The sequence below is a fragment of the Hesperophylax consimilis genome, chromosome 9 (genome assembly GCF_061612785.1).
Source record: "Hesperophylax consimilis isolate HC1 chromosome 9, BYU_Hcon_1.0, whole genome shotgun sequence".
NCBI classification, from domain to species: Eukaryota; Metazoa; Arthropoda; class Insecta; order Trichoptera; family Limnephilidae; genus Hesperophylax; species Hesperophylax consimilis.
Window position 1 is genome coordinate 29,169,449 of NC_142844.1, and position 18,154 is coordinate 29,187,602.

At 33.5% G+C, this 18,154-nt stretch overlaps 1 protein-coding gene across 2 annotated transcripts in view; it reads right to left on the reverse strand.

The window, feature by feature from the left end:
• LOC149421202 (uncharacterized) overlaps window positions 1-18,154 on the reverse strand; it is a 97,687-nt gene that overhangs the window by 61,483 nt on the left and 18,050 nt on the right. For both annotated transcript variants that reach the window (XM_089635406.1, XM_089635405.1), the window contains exon 2: window positions 1,989-2,219. In XM_089635406.1, the coding sequence (XP_089491532.1) occupies window positions 1,989-2,219 (231 nt within the window). The remainder of the gene's footprint in view (window positions 1-1,988; window positions 2,220-18,154) is intronic.

The window sequence follows — 18,154 nt, forward strand, 5'->3', positions numbered from 1 at the left end:
AATTTATTCGTCACAATAAACATAACATTTTTATCGAGAGAAAAAAAACAATGAAAATACCATATTCTCAAAACTCAAATCGCTATAGTCAGAAGTCAAATTGTGTAACCAACATTTATCGTAAAGTTGATTTTGCGTATATTATATAAAAAAAAAAACAAAAAACCTACATTTAGCAGTAAAATTAAAACCCCTCTGAATTCCGTATCGTAAAATCTAATTACACGAACTTAATAGTCAACAAAAAACATGTGTACCTAAGAGTACGTGATCTTTTGTTCTGTAATTGGCATAGCTATAATCAAACTCCTGACAACAAAGCGACGTATAGAGTCCGCGTTTCCTTTGTATGTATTATGTATATAAATTGTCACAGGTCACAGGCAATGTCATTGACTGGGTCAATATCAACCTAGGCATTCATACTTTGTAGATCGATGATGTACATTACGTTTTGGATGTAGTAAAAAAATTTCAGGACACGTATAATATGATTAGCTCTAGACTTGACTGGTTGATCACAATCATTAATCATGACTAACTATTGTGATACTTTTTCACTTGTATTTGTTCGGGTAAGTGGTCTAGGCAGACAATTTTTTTTTAATAATAATAATTCGACAGTTTATTTACCACACATTCTCGGAATTTATGGACTTGCCCTAACATGAAATCTTGGTATAACTTCATCGAGCTGGAGGCAAGCCACGTGACCATAGTTTTGGCACCAGGAGCGTTCAAGAATGCTTTAAATACGAGTAAACTACGACATCAGTCGTACATTGAAATAACCAGACCGTGATATCCCTGCGCCGGAAAATAAAGTTCGTGATAGTAAGGCAAACATTTGCAACGCAGTACACTGTGGTAATTTTCTACCCAAGATCTGAATGTTCGTTTTTAAACAAACCGCCTGGCGCAGTGACGCTAAAAATGAGTGAGGTTGGTAAATTATAACTCATTTGTAAAAGTGTCTTTACTAAATAGCATAACCAAATATAAAATTTAGAAACAAGTTGGAACTTTTGTTTACCCGATTTGGGATTTGTAGTTTTTTACGCAACCATTTGCGCGCCATTGTTGGTTTTGGCGCCATGGCCATTTTTAAAAGGATTAGTAATTCTTAAGCAGATTTGATTTTAGAGGACTGAATAGTGGTATTAGTGTATATACTGTCAGATTCATTTATTGACAAATCACATAAAGGAAGACAGTCACGCCGCCTCCCGCGCTCCTCGCAACTTGGTTTGTTCCCTTTTCCCTGGTTTGTCAATTTTAATATTTATGATTAAACACAACTAATGACATTTCACATGTGAGAGCAGAAATATTAACATTGTTAGTTCAATTGATTAATAATGAACTTGTTTGATTGACTTTGTCTTTCATCCGACAGTTACGCATACCAGAAACTCACATGCATAATATTTTAAAAGAAATTTGTATTTACAAAATTAAGCAATCGTCAGCCCTCACCTCATTCGCACGAACGAAAGCCATAAAGTGTTTCACAAAAACATACATTCTCTACCATATTATTAAATTTTCTATTATAAATCACATTCTATACTCTAAGGTTCCTGTGACCTTTCTAAATACATAATAATTTTAGCCAAATTTGTGGGACGATCATCAAAACAGTTATCTCTATTATCATGAAATATACACCGCTTTTCTATCCGAATGGCTTAACCTAATAATTTTCAGCTCGCATATCCATTTCCACCAAGGTAATAGATAGTGTTAAATATCACAAAATATTACAAAATAAAATGCCATATATATTGTTCGTATTATTTAAAAAATAATCAGGCTGTAAAGGAGTGAGATAATAAATTACTGGACATTGCAGCAGATTAAACACATCACTCGAATTTATCTTGTGTTATCAGAGGTATTAAAAAAGTTTTTATTTTCCGGAACAGGGGTGTTACAACACGAGCAAAACCAGGTGGTAAAGAAGATTCCATTGAAAACAATAGACTTACGTGACGCCTTATACCCTAGATCCAGCTTTCCCTTAAACATGCCGAGGTCCTGCGGCTTATTTGGCGGGATCCACTGGTAGACCAGGTTGCTTTTCTTGTTGAAGAACCACTTGATGACCAGCCCCAGGCTGTTGTCCAGGGTATATTCGCAGTCCAGCACCACGGCCTCTTGGCTGCCCAGCTCTACCAGCGGGGGCACGTCCAACCGCTTTATGTGCACGGTGGAGCATGCTGGAAAACAAAAATAATTGGTTAGAGAAAGTAATTGGTAGTTGAAAACAGTGGAGAAAATAAGTAAACAATTGGATGACGAGATAAATTGGTTGGTGAAAAGTGTTGATTGATGAAAAAAATCAAATTGCTATTTGTAAATAATTGGTTGGGGAAAATAACTGCTTGGTGAACAAAATTGGTAGAGAAAATAATGCATTGGAGATAATAATTGATTTAAGATAATAATTGGTTGTGTAGAAAATAATTGGCAGGAGATATTATAATTGGTAACCGAAAATAATGTCCAGATGAAATAATTAGTGAGAGAAATTAGTTTGGTAAGAAAAAATATTTGGTAGGGGAAAATAATTTGGCGATGTTCTTAAAAAGTACTGCATAATGGGCAAATATTATTATGGTAGAGTTAAAAAATGTACTTCTTTGCAAAAGATTTAACAGATATGCCTAAACTTACATTATTTTATTCGTCTCTAATTATCTAAACATATTCATCCTACATTTATCCATCCATTTCAAATCTCGGAAGAAACAACAGACCAATATTCCGACCAATAATCACTAATTTGCGATAAGTCTCCTATATTTTACAAAATAATGTTGGCACAAACCATACATGTTAGCAAAACAACAACATAAACCCATGACAACGATTTAACGATGGCATCAACAAGTTATAGCATTAGTGCAATCGTGCAGAATGTATTTATGTGTACGAGAGTGGTTTTCTTCGGGTAATGAAAAGCAATCGTCTATTTTGATGGCTCATCGGTAGAGGAAAAGATTTCGTATTTTAGTGCAAGAGGACCCAAGTTAAACAACAAAGTTATTATGTAATTCAGACTCGTTCGTTTTACCTCTATCATTTAATATTGCGATATAAAAAACTTTTAAACTATTTTTTTGCTACACTGCTTTTTAGAATGTGCAACTTCAACATTATCTCCTTAATAGAGTGAAATCGGTAGGGTTTAAAAGAAGTAAGCGAAATAAGGTTTTAATGTAAGTAACCATAATGAAGCAATGGAACTCCAACATAATTTATATACGGATAGCCTAGAAATATAACGAATTAATTAAAATGATATTTAATTAATTAGTTACAGTTTCGCTGCAGGTGTAAGTAGAGTGGACGGACCGCCAAACAACTCGGTCTTGGCACACACTCCTAGTCTTATTCACATTTATACATCGTCCCATACATACTCTTCTGTTATTACGACTCTTGACGTGGCCCGACTCAAGTATCTGGTTTATTAGACGGTGTCATGACTTCCTCAGGCGTCCCCCACTTCTATTACCATTCACATTCGCGACATATATTCTCCTTAAATCTTCGGTCATTCGCTTTTCAAGCCCAAAGTATCTTAGCGACCTTTCTTAATCTTATTCATTACGATTGTATTCTCACACGATCATATATGGTTTTACCACAGACACGTCTCTGGGATCTCATTTATACAGTATTCATTCTGCTTTCGTCCTTTCTCTATCAATTCCATGCCTCAATGCCATTCATCGGGGTAGGTAACAGAATTCCATTGGGGACTGCTAGCTTTATTGCTTTGGACAATGTTTTGTTAGCTTTCAGTCCACCATTAATGGAGTATCCTGCACTTATCCTTATTTCAATATCTTTATCAGGCTTTCCATCTCTCGTAAACGATCCAAATATTGTAATTTCGTGCAAACAGGATCTCGTCGCTAATGTTGTCGCCAAAAACGTAACAAAATTTGTATTAATTTCGAAAATGTTTCTTTAATTTCTTCCCCGCAATATTTTCTAGACTATATTTGGAACAAGTCCACTCACCCGTGTAAGAAGGGTTTTACGTGCAAGAGAGCATAATAAGTAATGAAATGTAAAATGGGCAGGTACGTTGTTTACTACAAATGTTTTAAATGTTTCAACCTGAAACGCCGAGCGCCGTTACAAAGCTTTGTAACGAATAAGGAATCTATTGAATGTTGAAGTCGGAATGAAAAAGTTGAAAGTTTCATTTCAGGCGAAAAAGGGTACTGTAAAATTTCGTATAAAAAACGTCACAAAACAAATTCTGGGATAATGTTTCAGCCGACCGTTTTGGCATACGTCGATGAAGTGGTGAGAATACCAATATGCTGAGTTTAAATAGATCTTCTGAAAGCGTCGGTAAATCGTTTTAGAGGGTTTTAAACTAATGGATTCAAAAGAGGCAATAGCTACAAAATACGGAGCAATGTAGCAGTGCAAGTCGCTAGAATTTAATTTCGTGGTATTTAAAAGAGGAGTCTTTGAAGTATCTCCCAGATGAAGGGAGATGAGGCACGAGTTTCGTAATTGGAACATTTCATCAATTGCTTATTAATGCACACCTGTGTTTGTTAAGTCAAGAGTCTATACTACCCGAACCCAGTGCGACTATTGTATTTATGTTTTTTTAGGCAGTGGTACAATCCAAAGTACTCATAAAAGGACTAGACCTTTTACTAACAAAGAAACTACTCGATATGGACAGAAACTCACTGAGGTAACTGGTAGGACTACTAACGGGACACTGCCATCTCAGGAGACACCAATAGATGCAGGAAATGTGAAGAGGATGAAGAGACTCCAATTCACCTATGGTGCCAATGTCCTGCCCTGGTGGGAACTAGGCTCAGATACCTGGGGAGACATACAGTAGAACCAGAAGACATAGCCACATACCCAATGACAACACTGGTGAACTTTATTAAAGGGACTGGGTTGTTGTTAAAGGATTGAGGTAAAATGGGAGATAGCACAAATGGGCCTATGGATTAGTTGCTCATGGGAACTACGTGTAAACCGTCTCCGCTTAAAAAAAAATAATAAAAAACAAATAAAAAATATAAAAAATAGGCAGTGGGACATTGGAAGGTGGAGGAGATGGGGTGAATCAATGTTGAAAAGTACCTGATTTTTTAGATTTAGTCACAAAACGACACCTTTTTCTGGTATAGTGAATGTAATAAACCCGTGTTTGAACAGCAGGTTCAAAATCTACGAACACATGATCTGGAGCCAATGAGCGCATCGGAAGGAGGCACTCGCAAATTATATACATGGTAGTTTTCATGGTCCTGGCCACGGATATTATTGCATATCGTAATTATTTTTTTATGAAAACTGTTGCACTTTTAAACCTCAACACATTTGAGCTCCCAAAGCATTTTAAAATCATCAAAATTCTAACATCCCTTTGTCTTTGACTGATGCATTATTCGGATTTTTGTGAAATAAACGTTTCAGTGGATAACTTATTATTTGAAAGACAAAAGTAGGTATTAATAAAAGTCCGCGCCAATTTTTTTTTAATACAAAGGTACCAGATGTTTCAGAAATGTAAATTCTAGCTACTGAAATATAATTTACAACAATGTATTTATTATTTAACCCCCAAAATTCTTTTCAAACATAATACATGTCAAAATTTTACAAAACGTCATACAGAATTATCATATCAGTACAATAAATACTTATCATTTTACAAACATAATACATGTCAAAAAGTAGCAAACACCATACAATTGTGGAATGAAATAAAATATGTTTAAAAACACACAATTTTACACTACTCAAATGTGTACTTTATGTTCAGTATATTATGTTGGTATATCACACAACAAACCAGGACGTTTTTATTCTTACCTAGCGCAGACCTGTAAAAAATCACGGTATAAGCTGAATTCTTGAAAAATCAGTTCCAATTTTAGAAATGACATAATTAAAATAATTTTATAATAAATATTTTACAAGACAATACATAGGTATATTATCGTTCTTCTGAATTCAACACAAAAGTAGTTCAATTTTGAAAATTACACTTTAATTCAAGCAAATTTGAGCTCAATGAACCAGATCTTACGCAGAACTAATGCACAGCCCAGACAAACGAAATTAGTACATTAATTTGATGAAATTTTTTTCTTCATTAAATAATACTTTTTAAGAGTATTATCAATTTTGGAATTATCAAACAAGAGAAACAAAGACAAAACGAAGCTTGACCCAACTTTTTTCCTTTTAGAATCGGCCATTTTCATCTAAAAACCCTTTTGCCAGTGTCTTTAGGCAAATTGTCTAAGGTAAGCGATTTCAGATTTTTGCGACCCGGATCAGGAGAGACCGGTTGAGGAAGACCTTTCGACCTCTCCAGCCGGATTATCTCGACCCATCGCATTGCACCGCAGTGGAATGAATTCATACATCCGACACTCCTGAACACATCAACTCCCAGATTCCTACCCAGCCCTCATACCTTTTTCTTTCCCAGAACTTTCTCTACAAAGTCCCCTCACACAGCATTCCCAAAGATGACATAGGCCTTAAGTGATTTTTTTTCCTCATTTTTCCGTAATTTTCGATTTTGTATGGCAATCTTTCACCAGGGCGATACAGAAAGTAGCTACCTCTCTGGAACGTGTCAAAATATACCTACTATAAATTAATAAATTGCAAAAAAAAATTTACTTGCGCACGCCGGAATTTTAACATACGACCTCCGGATTCATAGCCCAGGTTTATAACCACTCAAAAACATAGACGACATATAACATTATCGCTATATTTTTTTTCTATTATCCGATGTACATGCCCTAACCATCTTTATCGATATCGATTTTTACATATATCTAAAACATTGAATAGTATGCTGAGCCAAACGTAGTTGGCAAACATATATTATTTCATTCCGAAGTCACGTATTTATTTCGCCTGAGAGCATTTAATATTACAACATTTACCGACCCACACGTCGGCGAGGACATCAACTGAAGCAATCTTTATACCTACCACATTAGACAATATCCCAATATAACGTAGGACCGAACGTCTCTAAATATCTTCAAAGAGCGTAACGCACCAATCCATTTGCTTTTACTGGCTGTTATTCCACATCTTAAAAGTAAATAAACAAACTTATATTTTTTAAAAGAAGAATAGAAATTGTACATTCCATGTTTAAATAAAGGTGAACAAACAAAAGAATTTTTAAAAAAGGAAGGATGGAAAAGTACACTCTATGCTTGAAAAATGTAATTAACATTCCGACACGAATTAAAAGACTTACGCAGTATGTCGGAATTTTGTTCATCTATCTCTTTCGCTATTAGGATTGTATATTTTGATGACCGTAGGCGCCAAAATTTAATTACTTTTTACTTTCGGCAATATTTTACTTCGAAACACTTTAACATAATAATTAATTTGAAACATATTTTTTGCAAAAGTACGTAGTGGATTGTCTAATTGACCGATCACGGCTTAGTCTTGTTTGACTCGACCACTTTGCATTTCGTCTGTATGTAATTTGGTTTTTGTGATTCGTGTCCAGTCAATCCTTTCAAGATGGTAGATGGTAGTTTGATAGTATATTTTAATTCCGCCTGAGCGCACGAGCATAGCGAGCTGTCAAGTCAGAGTAATCAATATTACGCGAAGTTTTCTGCTCACAGAACTACTAATTTTATTTTTATGTTAAAAGAAATATACAATTTAACAGTTACTCATTTGGCCAAACGATCTGTATTATTTTAGACTATGTCCCAATTGCAATAACATAAATAACAACAATATTGTGTATATTTATAATTAGCAAGAATATAATTTAGAAATATGTACATTTGTTATTGAGCATGTACATCATGTTGATAAACTGTTTAATTGTAGTTTAACGGGGAAAAAATATGAAGAACAATAAAAAAATTAAAAATTTTGTTTGAATTCTTACAAATTAATATTTTTCCTTATTGTTTTTAAAAAGCGTGATTTTATGTATTGTACATGTTTTTTAATGTATATACTTTTACAATAAAAAATAAAAACTAATAAAAAGGGAAAAAAACATAAATTTTTCATTGTATGGCTAACGCTTGGTTTACAAAAGGTAGGTACTGAGATTTTTGTTGCTCATAAATTTGCCGGTAAACTATTGAATATTTTAAGGTATTTGGGGTAAAAGTTACCCCACTTTGTTTGCCGATCATCAATCATGTCTTTGAGTTTTCTAAAATCCTAAAATTCTTTAGAAGGGCAGATATGCATGGTTTTGTCATTATTATTTAATTTCGCACACAATTCACTTAAAATCATCGCTAGAGTAATTTTCCACAAACGAAACTGTTAAAAAATTATGATATTCAATTTTTCCGCGGGTGCCTCTGACTTTTTCTAGCATTCTAACCATGGTCTGTGGTCATGGTCATGGTCGATTCTGAATGATGGTCTTTCCCCAGCGTGATACTAAGAGAATGTACAAATCTGTAATGTTGCTCAAATATACTTTATATTAAGTAAATGTTACAAACACATAATAATAAAATTTAAATTATTAGCACACGTCGGGATGCGAACCCCTTGTCTTCTGGTAACCTCATTTAGCCCTCCTATAATCTGCTATAACTATCGTACTTTAATTGATTGCACCCCCATATTTTGAATCTATTTTTTGTTTTCTTCATTACAAGCACCCGCTTAACTGCAGGTTGTCACCATTTTTAATTGATATTTAATACGAGCAATCAAAGCGCTTCATAAGTAATCCAAAAATAGCCAATCGGTTTATGGGTTTAGCAGGAAAGTTTCAGAAATACTATAAAAAAATATCTACTTAATCTTATTTTTTTCATCTTCAATTATCTATACAAACAAATTAATATAGTATAATTAAAATCATTGTTATTTGTTATTGCGTACCAAACAACAAAAATTATAACAATATACAATGAAACTGTAACCTTGCATGTCATGATTAGTTTCTTAGCACAGGCATATCAGGTTCAAAACTAATATTGACTGGGCCTAGAGCGTTGATAAGGGGGGATATAAACCCCCACCCCGCCTTCCCATCGGTCTCAATAACAAAATTATTTGCACTACCTCTTTTATCAAGGTGATGTAAACAATAATAAAAATACTCAAAAATAAACTTTCTAATAATTTTTCCAACCTCCCTCCCCCCTTCTCCCTTGCTCCCCCACCAGGGTCGTATCACCCCATAGAGACTAACCTCCTCCCTTAGGGTCGAACCCCCTCCCCCCCATGAGAATGCTATAGCTACAACACTGGATTAGGGCACAATGTTTTTACACTTGTAACCTGCATTGCAGCTCATTCTCGACGCATATTGTAGTCTTCATATATCCAATATCCATATCTAGATTATTAGGCTCAATTATCTAAGAGTTAATTATTAATTTTCTGTATTAGCTGTATAATAATAGACAAATCAATAGCTTTTTCTGGAAGCTTTTGTTTTTCCACTCTCTTGCCAATGGGAAAGGTCTGGAGAAAAATAATTGGTAGAAAGCTTTGGGAAGTAAGAAGGTATGAGGGAGGGGTAAAAAACTGGGGGTCGTTGTGTCCAGGGGTGACAGACGTATGAAGCCATCCAACCAACTGCGATGCAAGTCAATGAGTCGAGAGAGTCAGGCTGGAGATGTCAGTCTCTCCATTCCAGCTGAACCCGGGCACTCTGAACTACGTCACCAAACGTACCATGTCCCTTAAGGTGACCTACAGCAGAGGCGTTGGTTACCAAACTCATACCCGCCTCTCAAATAATTGTGTTTGTTTATTAATAAATTCCAATAATTATTAATTATTAAATAAGCCATTCGACTTCATAACCAGCCCGCGATCGTCGTTATGTTTGATTTGAGGTCTGATAAAGACGAGGTAGTATTATTTAGTGTTACAAGTGTCAGAATTTCACATGTGCAAGACGTCTGTGTAGATTTATTACCCAGAATCATGCTGTTTCCCCGGTACCGTATTATTAATTGAATTGATTTGCTCGATAGGGGGTTGGTAGAATATATTGCTTAGAACTGTCAAATTGTTTATGAAAACTATAAATTATCAATCTTGAGAAATTGTTCCATACCGAGTTATTCGATATCATGCACGTTTTGAAGAGTAATATACATAACCAAACAAACTAATTTCAGTTGTTAATGCGTGATTAATTATTATTTTTTTTTATTTTAATATAAAAAAAATGACATAACCCAACCGTCTGGAGCCAGTGAAACTATGCTATCCCCAATTGGGGTACGTTGTGAGGCTGGAGGAAAGAAGGGGAAGGAGATGGGGTAGAGAAAGGTTGGGATGTACCTGGCTATTCAGATCTGGTCACCAAACATGGCCAAAGCCATTTCAAGCATCTTTTCAATTCTGAATGGTGGTCTTACACCAGGGCGATACTGAGAGTAAATTGCAATCTGGAACGTGCCTTAAATATACTACATATCATTGTAAATGAGTAATTTGTGAAATAACACAAATTAATCAAATAAAATTAGCTTGCGCACATCGGGATTCGAAGCGACCTCCAGCTTGCTAGTCGAGAGCCTAACCCCTCTACCACGGCTGCCCTCAAATTTGAATTTCATTTGTTTACATTTTTGCCAAACCTAAATCTGAATCACATGATTTTTAAAGTGTTCTAACCGTGTTCAGTCGAAAGGTGATTCTGATCGTTTTTCTAATTATTTATCATCTATAAAGCATAAATATATTACAAAGAAAATTAAAATATTTAAACATTAAAAATTTTAGCTTAACTAATCCTAGAATTGTAACATCCGGCGATATAATAATAACAAAACTTGTAAAAAATCTTCACAGAACTTGAAAATCAACTCTGAAATTCGATGCATTTTTCAAATTCAAATTCAAATTCTGTTCAAACCCGTCCGTAAATTTCATATTTTTAACGGTATTCATAGTTTGTGAAAACACCCAATTATTTATGTGTAGAATATGTGGTGATATTATGGTACAATGTTTTTTTCTTTCATTTCTCTGTTATTCAACATGAAGTATTGAATAACAAAGAAAATGTAAAACTGTGGAAATAATAAATGTATTACATGTCTGAAGTCTGCCAGTGTTAGTATTTCAGCGTCCTAAAACGAGTCGTTTTATTTTATATCGCTTCGACGCTAACCAATAATAAACACAATTTAGTAGATTAAAGCGTCGCGGCGCGTCGTTGTTTCTATGGATTAAGAGCTTTTTTAACGCCGTCGAACACCATTATTACCTAGCAAATGTTCCATTATAAACACAAATAAAATGTAAAACTCGCCCATTTTCACCCGCTTCTGATTCTTAGGTCAAAAATGTTAATAAAAAAATAAAAGAAAATAACATGAAACTAAATTGGTATGAAATGAAACCTCAGATAAATTATTCCATTCTCTTTCATTTTCCGTTTCTATATTAATAATGCTTCACGTGAAGTAATTTACCTAAAAAGAAGATAAAAGATGGGTTCTTATTTATTTTTTTAAAATTTTAAATGTATTTTTTTATGAAATTAACAACACTTTCAACTTTCATGTAGATTCTACCAGAGTTAATTATAACGTTTTGGGTCGGGGAACGAAGTCATATATATTTTTGTAATAAACTTAATAGAATATCTTTGAATTCATCAAATAATTACATATGTTTTGGGTGGTGTAATTGTTCGCAGTACTTGAGTAGGTACTACTACGTGCTAATTATTTTATTATTAGCAAAATTGTTTACGGTCTCAATCCAGTTCTCACAATTCTTCGAACAGAACATATGCAAAGTAAAATTTTAATATTTTGTCAATGTATGACAACATTTATATTAAAGCGATGCACTACGTAGTAATGCAAAATCATGTGTTTTTGGTTTGAAAATTTGGTCGCCTAGAAATGTTTCAGATGCTTTAATTAAATAATGCGAGTTGAATACATCTTGGCCTTTGAAATAATCGAGTATTTTTTAGATAAGTCTTTTTATAAGCCCAGAAAAAATCGGGAATTTAAACTTTATCGCCATCTACCTAAGGGGTGTTATTGATAGCGGCTTGATTTAAAATATTACACGACGTAGTGCGTCCTTTTAATTTAGTATTTTGACATTCATTTTTTACATATCACCGTAGCTCTTTCATGTACATTTATTAATGTCATATAAATGGTGTGTTTTGTTTTTATATTCATTTTGTCTAAATGATGTGTTTAAATGTAGGTATACACAATAATTTGTAACTAAATGAAATATGTATTTGTGAGATCATACTTACTCACACAGCGTAACATTTGAACAAATCCTGTGAATTGAATTTTTACTTAAATCTTAATGTTTGTTTATGTTATAAAAATTAATCAACACGTTTAATTGCGTTCCTGGGTTGGTTTAAATAATCCAATAATTATTAGAATTATTATTTTATTTTTAAATTTAATCAATCAATCATAAAAAATTAAATATTAATAATTCTCTTCGTAATCGTATTGCTTAAAATACTAATTTACCGTTTAATATTAACACTTTGGCATTAATAAATTGTATTGATAGAAACCTCGTGTAATTTAGTTAGGTAACTTAATTCAACCCATGCGCACTGGGAACAGTCAAGTGAGTTAGGTTACTTAAATCAAACAATGCACATTGCGAAATATTAAGTGAATAAGTAACTCAATTCAACCCACGCGCACTGTGAGCAATTAAGTGCGATAAGTAATTTCATTCAACCCATGCGTACTAGGAACAGTTAAGCGAATAGTTAATTTAATTCAACATTTGCTCAGTGGGATTAAGTTAGATAACTTAATTTAACCCATTCGCACTGAGAACAGCCAAGTGAGTAAGGTTACTTAAATCATACAATGCACATTGCGAAATAGTTAAGTGAATAAGTAACTTCATTTAACCCATGTTCACTGGGAACAATTAAGTGAGATATGTAACTTAACCAACCCATGCGTACTGGGAACAGTTAAGGGAATAGCTTACTGGGACTGAGTTTACTGATGAATAACGAATAGAACCAAATTTGAATATCTTCGTTATTGAATGAATTCGGTTGTTATTTGTAAATTACGTCCACAAATGATTATTATTATTAAGGATATATTTGAGGACTAACTTTTTTACACAGGATAGATAAAAAAAAACTGACGAATTGAACATACATTTTGACATTTGATATTTCAAGTTTTGCATTTTTTTTCATTTAAATTATATCGTAACGATGTTTCGTGTATTTATTTTCTTTTAAATTAGTCTATATTTTGAATGCAGGTCAATATTCTAAATTTTCGAGCGAATTGGTTACCTAATTTTATTTCCTAAAGACTTTCAGAATGTTCTAGATTTGTTTTCTTTCGCAGTTATGAATTTGATGGATTTCCCTTATATATTACTTATTATATGTTACCTATCAAAATATGTAACATATAATAAGTAACTAATTGCAATAACAATTTTACATATAATGGTTGCGCTAATGCGCAATAGACATTAATTTGTACATACATCTCATGCACACATACAAACATACCTGCGACCACTGTACTGAGATAGTATTGTTGTCCTTTGTCCTAACTTCCTTTCCATTCCTGCTCATCTTATGTGCTCTTTTGTAATCAGTATATTTCAATAACCCAAACCGCTCACAATAAAACTGCATCCGCGTGAGATCTCATCTCCCTTACCTTATGACATTATCATTTCGCACCGATATCGTGCAAGCCGCTTCGTGTTAAGTGACATTGTTGTGAGGAGAAAAGACAGGAAGAAGCGAGTGCCCTTTCCTAATGGTGAGCTTTTTCTTTATCCGTACATCAAATATTGTCTTGTGTGCATTGGTCATTGCTCAAACATCCAAGGTCTTTCGACAAGCATTTCTTACCCTATCATAAAAGCAACTTCATAACTTCTAATACACCATATAATAAGAAACGAATTGCAATAACAATTTTACATATGATAAGAAACTAATTGCAATAACAATGTTACATATACTAAGAAACTAATTGTAATAACAATAAAAAACTCATCAACAATAGTGATAAACATAATTCTATTGTATGATGATAAATTTTAATATAAACTTGAAAAAAATAAACAAAAAAATATTTAAAAAATTTAAATATTTGCTTTATCATAATTTTTATCGGTAAATTTATTTATATTAACTAGAAATTTGAATTAAGCCATAATCTATTCTCATTTGAAATAAACCACAACCTTTCACAATTCAAATGAAATCATCCTATTTTAATCGGAATCTATTAGCGAGGAAATGTCCTAGCTTTGTTTTTCCAAACGTTAGCAACAACGAACAGACTACGGACAACAGACAGCAGACAATATGGGCCACAGCAGTTACACAATAACACAAAATAATTGAATTATGTAGGTTCGGACTGTTTATTTTAATGCCATTAGGATAAACGCAGCCATCCGTTAGTTGCGTGGAACGCATAATCTATTTACAAAGACTTTGGCTTCAGGGACAGCTGGGAAACCAAAAAATTAACCCGAAATTTTCCGCTTATTCAAAGAAGCCTTGAAAAATTTTTTTGTATATTGTACTTTGATAATAATACGAATGTGTATTTTAATCAATATTGATAAAAAAATATAGGTTCCGTGGTTCTATTTACGAACAAACAACAAAAACTCTCCCAAGACGTTTTCAGCTGCCTAAAACCTTGTCAGGTTATTTATTTATTTATTTATTTACGCCCTAATGGGCTTTTACAAAAGTAGTTAACAAGTAATACAGTTGTGTTACATAGTTTACAATAAATTATGATTTTTGATTAAATTAAGGTAAATTCAAATTAATAGTGTGGATTACGGAAAGCTAAATATGTATTTAGGAACATATACATATAAAAACAAAAGTGTATTCACTACAGAGTTGTGAATTCATACATCTCAGTAAAATGATTAAAAAGATTTCGTTTTATAACTAATACGGAATCTTTAAGCATGTCTACAATATTCCCAAATTTATTGCCAAAATGATGTAGTCTATTTATAGGTGTATGAGCTTCATAGTTGGTTTTAAAATTGTCACAGAAAAATGTAGCACTTTGCCTCGTATTTCTAGTCGGTACGTAAAATTTTATTAGGTTATATATAGTTGGTGAAATAATTTCGTTAAATCCAAGCAATAAAAATGTTCTTCATTACGTAAAACGTAGATTACACCATTCAATGTTCTAATCTAATATATTTTGAAGAGAAACCCGTGTTTCCCTACCCGCCAAATTTTCTTCACAACCAGCCACTGCTACTCATCGGTGGTTATGGTGGTAGATCACCCTTGGTGTCATATCGAAAGTAAGAGAGTTTTGTGGGGGTGGCTAAGCGTGGGCGGGAATGGGTGATGAACATTTTCTTTGTTATGGGAAGGCCGTGAATGCTTCAGATTTTTCAGAATAGTGTATCGGTGAGCCTGAAATGTTCCAGAAAGTTTATGAAGGTTCTCAAATGATCCAGAAGGTTCTGGAAGGCGAAAGTTCGAGATGGTTTTATGTTCCAAACTATGTGGCGGAGTGTGTCGGTGAGTCTAGAAGGTTCCGGAAAGTTCGAGAATGCTCTTGAAAGTTCTGGAAGGAGCCACAGAAAAGCGTGACCTGGTTACAGCTAGTGTTTTAATAAAATACCCTCTGGGTTCAAGTTGTGGGTTCTGGGTACTTTTTATGTGACACCTCACATATGCGCCCCTGTCTGTACAGTTTAAAAGGAGGGGAGCTTTATCGCCACCCGGTTGGGCAGCCTTCTGAGGAGGGTTAAGGTAGGGGCTGTGTGGGGTTCATATTATATGAAGGAGGAAAATCAGAATTTCGTTTGTGTTTTGAATTATCTAATTTACTAAATATATTAATACACCACATATTTTTTAATACATTAATATTATTAAATTAAATCGTTTTGTCAAATTTTCCAAATAATAAAAGTATTTTATTACCTTTCAAAACCATCAAGCACAGAGATAATATATGCTGTTAAATGTTATTTATGATCAAAAAAAGCAGTAAATTCGTATGTGGGATATTTAATTTTTTAATACGACAATTTTTATTTTTATTTTACGTTAATACATTCTATAATGTATTAACGTAAAATAAAGAATGTAATTTCACTTGAAATCCAAAATGCATAAGAGAAAACCAAGGCGCACAACTCATGCCGCTAGGAGGCGCTAGTGTAGCTAGTTCAGGTTGCATCAGAATGTATGGGATATGTCAGAAGTAGGAGGTATTATTAAGTATTTGATGCAATATTGACCATCCTCTTCGTCAATGAAGTTCAACACTAAATATTCAAGTTCTTTGAAAGTCCTATTAATGTTCTCCAAGTACTGTGAAAACAACCGGTTCATGATGAAATAATAACAGAAGTTGAATAGAACTTACACCGAACTAAAATTTCTAAATTTGATGAATTGTTTGAATTTTATGAAACAACAAGTCCTAAGTGTTTATAAATAAAATAAATAGGTATATAATATCTAGTTAAAACATACAGGGTGTATCGGCACGTACCCGACAAACTTTAACCAGCTATTCCTTAGCACATTTGGAGTAAAAAATGTTATGGGCACTTTGCTGTCCGGTAACATTTTTTTTTAATAAAAAAATTATCATTCATATTTTCACCACATATCACCAATGTTTTATCATTTGTCAAAGTTTGAAAACCCATCTGGCCATATTTCATTCGAGTTTCGTTGAATAATGTACGAACGTACCTACATTGGCGCGCTTTTACAATCACAACGGAATGGGATGGCACCATTCGTCTCATTTTTAACTATTATTATTTTGTTTGTATGAAAGAACGAGGACGCTTTTTGACACAATTGCTAATAATAGCTATTGAACACGAGAACACACATGTTGACAATGCCAATGACAGTGACGGAGTGTGGAATTTTTTATAATTTTTTGTTTTTAATTAAAAAAAAATGCTACCGGACAGCAAAGTGCCCATAACATTTTTTACTCCAAATGTGCTAAGGAATGGCTGGTTAAAGTTTGTCGGGTACGTGCCGATACACCCTGTATAGGTACCTGCAAGATAATAATTTTAAATGAAATTACCGTTGTATTTGGCAGCCACCTCTGGTCTGGAGCCCTAAGGTACTTGAAAAAAAACTTGACTATTTTCAGAAACGGGCGGTATGATAGATTTCCCTATCTTAACAAACGGATTGTAATCTTCAGAGCACAGCCGTCAGATGGGAATGCTGTCCTTGTTCTACCGGCATTTCAATGGCTCCAAAAATAGTAATAATGAACTAACGTATTTGATGTCTTCGGCACTGGTGCATAGTAGGAAAATACGCCAAACGCGCGCCCAACATTTGTAAACTGTTGACATTTGTCACATGAGAACGAGTTTCTACGATTTGCAGGCCTCTGTGCTTCCTCCCTCCTACAACATGTGTCACTTCAACACATGTTTACTCCTTCCTCTCCTCAAAACAACCTTCACATACTTCTGTGTGAAGTTAATGTAAAATAATATATACGAGTATATATGTATTTAATTAACAAGTGCAAGCTACTCTTGGAGGTTGTGATTGAATTATAAAATATATTATCGATACTTTTTTGTTTGTAATAATTTTTATAATCGAGCAATTATGATATTGATTTGGAAAAGCTCATATTATCACTATAAGTTAATAATATGAGATTTTCTTAGATATTAGGTAGGTGATGGAAACATTTCTAAGAACTAAGTATTAGTAACAAGGAAAACTTCCATTAGGAAAAATTCAACATTCTTGGAAATTCTGGTGTAATAATGGTAGCTCTGCTCGTGAGTCGTGAAGCCTATTTATTATGATAACTACTTCATATGAAGCAAATTTGCATGATTATTATTATAAAGGAAAATTACATTATTAAGACGACACAAGACTCGAGGCTCACATTTTAATTAATTCCGACGAACTGTTCTACCTTTTTTCAGACCTATTTCATAGATGTAAGTTGTTGTATATGTAAGATTAATAAAAACACTACCTTACAATTAAAATATTTTAAGTAACTTATTAATTAATTTATAAAACGTTTTTCAAGTATTAAATTAGCGGTAAGCACCAGATTTTATTTAGTAAGACGATGAATAAATAATTTTCCGA